Source organism: Gymnoscopelus microlampas (genome assembly GCF_963454915.1).
Source record: "Gymnoscopelus microlampas genome assembly, chromosome: 22".
NCBI lineage: Eukaryota > Metazoa > Chordata > Actinopteri > Myctophiformes > Myctophidae > Gymnoscopelus > Gymnoscopelus microlampas.
The window spans coordinates 14,709,713-14,717,212 of record NC_139959.1 but is presented as its reverse complement, the minus strand read 5'-3'; the positions used below and the strand labels follow the sequence as shown (position 1 = coordinate 14,717,212).

The following is a 7,500-nucleotide window of genomic DNA, read 5'->3' as shown; positions in this document are numbered from 1 at the left end:
GATGCTGGATCCTGACACACACACACACACACACACACACACACACACACACACACACACACACACCTCCCTCCCCTTACCTTCTCAGAAGATTTATGTTACCTGTTGCCTCCTGCCAAAAATTGTGTATTCAGCCTTTCTGCCAAACTCTGGATGTAAACCAAACACCGCGTGCAAAGCCACACGCAGCAAAAAATATTCATTAGCTAATTAATCAGTGGTGTCTGAGCATATTTCACTGACGGCTGGGGTGAACCGCGCTGTCAGGGCCAAGACGTGGAGTTTCCCCTTTGAAACGCCCGCCAGCAATCTCTTCACCTGTTTCTCAGTAAACACTGAGTGTAGATGCAGACAGGGAAGAGATGGAGGAATAATCAGAGGTAGAGGTGAGGAGAGATTCACCCCAGTGGTGTAGTGGTGCAAAACCAAAATAGATCGTTATTTTATCTTGAAAGGCTAGCACGGCATGCCGAATACGGTCTTTAACCACATGAACCCTCGCATCGCTGTTCTGGGCATGTCATAATAGGCGAACATTTGGTGAAAATGCTGAGCCTGTAGATCAGTAATTTTGGTGAAGTGATTTGGTGTGGAGGGGAAAAGGAGGGGGCCCAGGACAGGACCCCGGTCCACAAAGTATGTAGGGGAGTAAGGTGGTTAAAGGATCATGGTAGAAATATAAAAGATGCTAATATTTTTGCTCACAGTCTGGACTTGCTGGGGTGTGACATTGATGGAAGGATTTTGTTTAGTTTTGGGGTTTTCTTCCCCACCTGAGCGGTGTGAGTCCCATGACACGCCATGAGGTAAAAGGTTTCTGTGTCAACATCACACAGAGGGACGTGAAAGAACACACAAATTTCAGCTGTCAGGAGGCTACGTATCAAGACGTGTGACACTGCATGGAACTACAAAAACAACAACAACAAAAAAGTCCCCCAGCCTCTCGACCCTCCACCCTTATCCAGAACACACACACACAAAAAAAGAAAGAAAAAAGAGATCCGCAATTCCCTGAAACAAATCTGCCTCCAGTTTTTACCTCTGCCAGGGAGAGGAGACGAGAGAAGAGGCAGAGGTAGAGATAACATCTCTAGCTTTAAAACTTAAAAGCAAAGACAATTTACAAAACAAAAAGCAAAGAGCTTTTTAAGGGTCAGTGCAGGCTCTCCTAAGCGGAACATATGCCTGGGAGAGGCCATGCCTTTGATAAGGGGAGGGTAATGGTCTCCACACACACACACACACACACACACACACACACACACACACACACACACACACACACACACACACACACACACACACACACACACACACACACACACACACACACACACACACACACACACACACACACACACACACACACACACACACACACACACACACACACTGAGGGGCTGAGGACTCTCTCTACCTGACAAGCCCCTTTCATTCTCCACGACTCAGGTTTCTCTCCCTGCCTCTGCTTGGGAACAACAGCTCATGTCCCAAACTGTTCACTCAGAAGGCTCTGTTGGACAGGCTGCTTCAGGCCTCTTTCAGGGGGTTGAGGACAGCTATTTCTTTTAACTCGGCTGTGGGAGACGATTAGTTAGCTAGCTAGAGCTGTACTGTATTTGGACTGTTTGACAGCGTGCTTGGCTGTTAGATAAGTAAGCTCTCATGGGTGTGCATATACACTGTGAAACCTTGACTGTTTATTTAACCACTTAAATCCTATAGTGTCCCTATTCTGGGGAGAACATTCGGCAAAGAGATTAGGTGTAGTGGGAAATACATGGGGATCTAGTATAGAGCCCTGGGGGAACCCGGTCAACTAAGTATATAGGGTTTAAGTGGTTATTGACACTCAGGGTTTTGCAATATACAATGATAAAATGTACCTGCAATATTTATTACGTGGAAAATGTTAAATCTTATTTGTAGCGTCAGCTAAGTGCAAACAAAACTGTGTCAGAAAAGCAAACCATAAATAGATTTTTTCCCCGTCTTTTCTCCATAAATATAGTATTTAGTGTTTGACTAATGACTATGATTATACTACATCATGTTGACTTTATAGAGGTGCTAAGTCCTGTTCTCCTCCCTTTAGCACAACATGCCCTTCTGGAGGATCTCCAGCCATTCAGACCTCATGGCCCTGCACCATGCCCTAGACCTAGAGTACTTGTAGCACTGCAGCAGCACCACCACCACCACCACCACCACCCTGCTCTCCGCTCCAGCACACCCGGCAACCTCTAGCTCCATCCCACGCCCGCAGCAGACCCCTGCAGCCCCCCGTGTCACCTCCTGTCTGGGTTCCACTACACAGGAAGAAAAGAAGAGAAGAATGGAGGGGGGGGGGATGAGAAAGAGAGAGAGAGAAAGAGAGAGAGAGAGGCTGAGTGACACGGTCAACTTGCTGACACACGGTCACAATTCGTCTTAACCCTAAACCTTTTTTTTTTTTTTTTTCGTGGAAGCGAAGGAGAAGTAAATTTACGGCTCTGCAGCTGCCTGCCCTGGTTACTGTGAATCGGCTGCTTTCTGAAGCCGTCAAAGTGTTTTACGGACCCCCCACCCCGTCCTCCTCCACCCACACACCCCCCCCCCCATCTGTGCGCCAGGGACATTTGTCAAGGTTCACACCTGTGAGGAGAGCGAAGCTACTGACAGCCTTCGCCTCGCCTCACAATCGCCTTGCCTCGCAATTCAGCTGCGCTAAACCTGCCGGCCCACAATTACTGGTGGTGACATTTCTCTGTCTTCTCTCTCTCCTCTATCTCTTTCTCTCTCTCTCTCCCACTCTGAGTACCTTTCCTTTTTTTCCTCCTCTGCCCATGTATTTGTGTTGCTTCTCCCTGCTGCCTGTTTTTCGGTCAGTCTTTCGTGATGTCCCCTCTGTCGTGGGACAGACAGAAGGACAGAGGGGGACCGTTGGCCCGGGGAGTCCTGTACCTTTGTTATTTATGAACGGAGACTTTGCGAGTGGCCGCTGTGTCACAGAGAAGGTACCTCGATGACGACGAAAAGACTTGTGCCTTTTTTTCCACGTTAACAAAAGTACTTTTGATTTCCACTGCGCAGAGAGGAAGACGTTTATGGAAGAAACAAGAAAAAAAGGTTTTTTTCTAATAATTTAAGAAATTAAGAAACTTTATTTACAATGCTGAGACAATCGTGTACAGAGGAAATCTTTTTGTGTGTGTAAATTTGTAATCACTGGACTATTCCTTCCTATATTCATTTAGGTACATGCTCTTGAAAGGTGGCAATGCTTTTTCATTGAAGTAAAAACAAGAGAGAGACAAAATAAAGGCATCCCATGGCACACATGTCTTGTGCGACAACTGAAAGTGTTGACATGTTCAAGGTTTTGTTCATTAAAGAAACACATGTAGATAATGGGGAGTTTTTGTGATAAATCGTTTTGTCAAGACCAATCGCATGGATGTCAAGTGTCAATGATCATTTCATTTTATTCACTGTTTCTCCTTCAGACTCTTCCTCACAGCAAAATAGATGATTTCACTCACCTTTACAGTATATAAGGCAGCGGGTCTCCTGCACTGCAATTTCTTGTTTAGGTTCATATTTCAAAGGGGAATAAGTGTTGGTTTTTGTTTTTACTTATTTGGAAAGGTAGCTCAGAACTTGTGTCCCTATGGCATTTCACCAGCTTGCAGCCCTAACCCCATGTATTTGGAAGCAAACATAATCGTTATACCATATAACTTGATAAGGGTTTCTGAAGTGGCATTGAATTAACTTTGTCATGCCTCCTTAGAGCCATTTTAATGACAATTTGGATAAATTTAGGAAGTTCAGTTTTCAAGAAGAAAAGAAAAAAACAAGCTTACATAGGTTTATTATCTTTTATACAAGCGCTATAATGAAACTCTTGTACAGCAAACATAATTTTGTATGAAGTAGTGTTTTTATTTTGACTTTGAAAAAATGTGTTCTTTGTCCCACTTTGAAATGAAAATGGCTGCAGTTGAAATCTGTGAAGCCCTTTCATAGTGCTTCTGGAACTGTGGATGGGGAAACCGTACTTAGCTCTTGAATATACCGAGAGGAAAGCCACTAACTTAAAAGGGTTCGAGAAGACGACAGTACATGTGCTTTCGACTGTGAATTTTCTTAAACGGAAACCGAGCTCATTGTGTTTCTAATTTTTCCCTCCTCTGCACATGTTCACTGTTGTCCTGTACATGTCAATTTAGAATCCCTCTCTCTCCCCTGGCAGACGCCCTCTCACCACATTTTGTGATCTTGCTCTTCTCAAAACAACTTCTCTTCCCCCTTTACTCTGGGGGGGAGGGGTCTACATATTGCTGCTAGGTCAAGGTAATGGTAGGTAAATAGAGGAAATGTTTTATAGATTCATACAGCACGCTTTTTTTATTATGTTGCAATCATAAATGCAAACTGGAAAATACTTTACACTACATGGGCCTCATTGTGAAATGCAAAAAAAAAAAAAAGATTGTTGTGTCTGCAAAAGGTTGTGTACAGATGTTTTTGACATTATTATTTGATTGTGTTTAAATTAATAAAAATTGATTTGTGAACTGTTATGCGCTGAGTTTTCTGCTTTCCTGTTGTTTGGAATTGCCTTGCATAATGACTTGAACCACGTAATGGGTTATTCAAAATCCTATTTATTGTAATGTGGAGATAGAAACCCTGATAGCATTTCCATATGCGGTTTATGTCTAGTTAGTTATTTGTGGAAGAAAGATTAATGTGTGCTGAACACAAAAATATCTCTAATGTTACAGATTGATGTCTCTGTTTATGTATTAAAACCACACTTTCTGAAACTACATGCTGTCACTGTGGCGCAGAGATGTGGTGAAAATACTCTACTTTAGTTAAAATAAATATATATATTTATGTATGGACGCCGGTAGTCGCTCCTGGTTCGATCCTTGCTCCCGGCATTGGGTCAAAAATGTCTTTGAGCAACACTCTGAACCCTTACCGTATTGGGAAAGGGAAAGTTTCTCTATTCACTATTATACTCTATACTTTACATAATACACACTAGTTCATGCCGCCATTTCCACCAGTTCATTCATTTGGGCTATGGGACCGCAACCATATTGACTGCAGATCCCATAGCCCACGAGGGCCGTTCACGAAACCGCTAATAAACGGCTTCAATTTGGGAAAAGTGAATAATTAGCTTTGTCACTCTCTTCATATGCCAATGGTTAATGCCCGTGTGCAAGTTCTGATCGATTGGTCAGCCCAGGAGTGTGTGTGTGTGTGTGTGTGTGTGTGTGTGTGTGTGTGTGTGTGTGTGTGTGTGTGTTCTTTCTGCTCCCATTTGGTCATCTGTCCAGGAGTGATGTGGCCGTTACCAGCCACTAATCCTGTCCAGGAAGCAACTAGAAACTAGAGCTGACATAAGTCTAGACCAAACAACACCACACACCCACACACTTTAATCACATGTCATAAATCCACACTATTGCTGCTGTACAATACCGGTACACGGTACTAATAGCGATAATCGCTATTCCTGAGTTGCAGACATGTTTATATCACAAATTCGCAATTTCAAAAGACAACTTGAGGGACACTTTCTTTTATGATATGGTTGTGTTTCCGTTACAAGCTTTATTTTCTGTTAACAGTGTCCTGTGGATATGATGACTTTTCATTCATTCCTTTGAGACAATGGTGAGTTTTCCTTGCCAGAAGATTTTATTAATCATACCTTCTTGCAGTTAATGAAGCAAATTCCAGGCCAGAACAACACTTAAAATAGCTCTTATTTTCTTAGTCGACATAGTCGATGTCTGCGTGAGCCTCTGAGAATACTCTGACAGCATCAAACTACCTCAAGTCATTGTGAGCAGAGTTAGTTTAAATAACACATGAAAAATATTTATGAGGCTGATTTTATGAGGCGGTCAAAGCTAAGACAGTCCAGCGTGTAACACTAGCCTGGACGGGAGAGAAACGGGCCCAACGTCCAAAACCACGTAGGAGAATTAAGCATGCGTGGAATTTTATTTAGAGCCGCGCGGCCTATTTAATATCCAAATCAATTATGTTTTCAGATGGAGTCAGAGTGATGGCCAAGGAGAGATTTGTGTGTCTGCCAGGGCCTCTGGACAAAGCCATTGGGCTGCTACCACCGGAATGTAACAGCGCAATGACCTCTAATGTACTTTTCCCACTTCCGAACAGCTGAAAGACTAAAGAGTGTCTGAGGTTCTGACTGGCTGTCTCTCCCCAGGAGGAGTGAACCCACTCCCGAGGCAGAGAATGGAGGTTTGTTCTCTTTGATAAGTTTTCCCTATGCTCTGAGACTTGGCATGAGCGTCCGACTCTGGGCTCAGACACGGCCAGACCAGACCAGACCAGACCAGACCAGACGTATTCCTCAGTTTGTGAAAGAGAAAGTGGGTGTCAGGGCTTGTAGGCAAGCCACTCCATCTCTGACTGACTCCTGAGACAAGAAGGAAATGAAAATAAGAGCGAGATTCTGTCTGCTTTGCTTTGGCTTTAAACGGCACGGTCGTAGACGCACAAGTGGGCTGTTGTTCACCTGCCTCGAAAACATCTACTCGCGCCTTTCGGTTTAGTTTTTTTGTTTTTTCCACGTTACAAGCTATATTTTCTGTGTCCTGTTTATCAATATGTTTTGTAGATCCACTGGCTGGTCAGCATACATGTTGTGTGACTGCCTTTGGGAGATCTAATCATTCCCGAGCTTTAATCAGAGCTTTACAGTGACTGTGTTGATTCTCTTGTGTCCTGATCCCCTCTGAACTCCCACCACCTCCCCTAAAAATAAATGGGGACATTACCTAGCCGGTCTCCTGTTGGGGCATTCCTCCCTGGGACGTCCCAGCAAAGCGCCCGCTCCCCATAAAAGTGTCCTGCGATAATAAACAACGCCATCGGTGATTTACGACCTTGCCCAGACAGTGATTTCATGCAGATTTACATAGAGGGGGCCTCTGACGGTGCATCACAATTGAACTAATATTGTATTACATACGTATCAAACTCCCCCCACCCCTCAAAAAAACCTGATCTGCCACAGCTCTTTTTACGAGCAGGAAGCCTATTAATAGGCCTGTGTTCCCTTCTAGATGGCTAATGTGTCTCAAGTTAGGGGAATTTGTCTCTGTAGCGAGCAGATGTCCACAGATCAAGACAGTAGAGAAACATAAAGGGAGAAAGAGACGCAAGGCAGGGGAAAGCTGCCCTCTGGCTCCGAGCTGAGCGGCGAGGACTCATTGCCCAATCTCAGAGCCAGAACGAAACTCTGTAGGTTTATTACAGCCTGTCTGTCTTTTCCCTTATTCCTGGCTTTGATAATGCTGTTTGTCTCGGGGCGGGATAGACAAACCCATTGTCAGTGATTGCAGCTCCTCCTTCTAGTGGTTTTCTAAAGACGAAGGAGTGCTTCTCTCCGCCGGTGCGTCGGGTCTGCCCTCCCCCCCGCGTACTCATTTACCCCTGGCAGGGGAAAGCGGGTGAACCAGA

General features: G+C 44.4%; 1 protein-coding gene across 10 annotated transcripts in view; it reads left to right on the top strand.

The window, feature by feature from the left end:
• Positions 1–4,568, top strand: part of eya1 (EYA transcriptional coactivator and phosphatase 1) — a 77,938-nt gene extending 73,370 nt beyond the window's left edge. For all 10 annotated transcript variants that reach the window (XM_084049092.1, XM_084049091.1, XM_084049090.1 and 7 more), the window contains one exon: positions 2,099–4,568. In XM_084049092.1, the coding sequence (XP_083905218.1) occupies positions 2,099–2,179 (81 nt within the window). In that variant the 3' untranslated portion in view covers positions 2,180–4,568. The remainder of the gene's footprint in view (positions 1–2,098) is intronic.
• Positions 4,569–7,500: the final 2,932 nt, after the last annotated feature.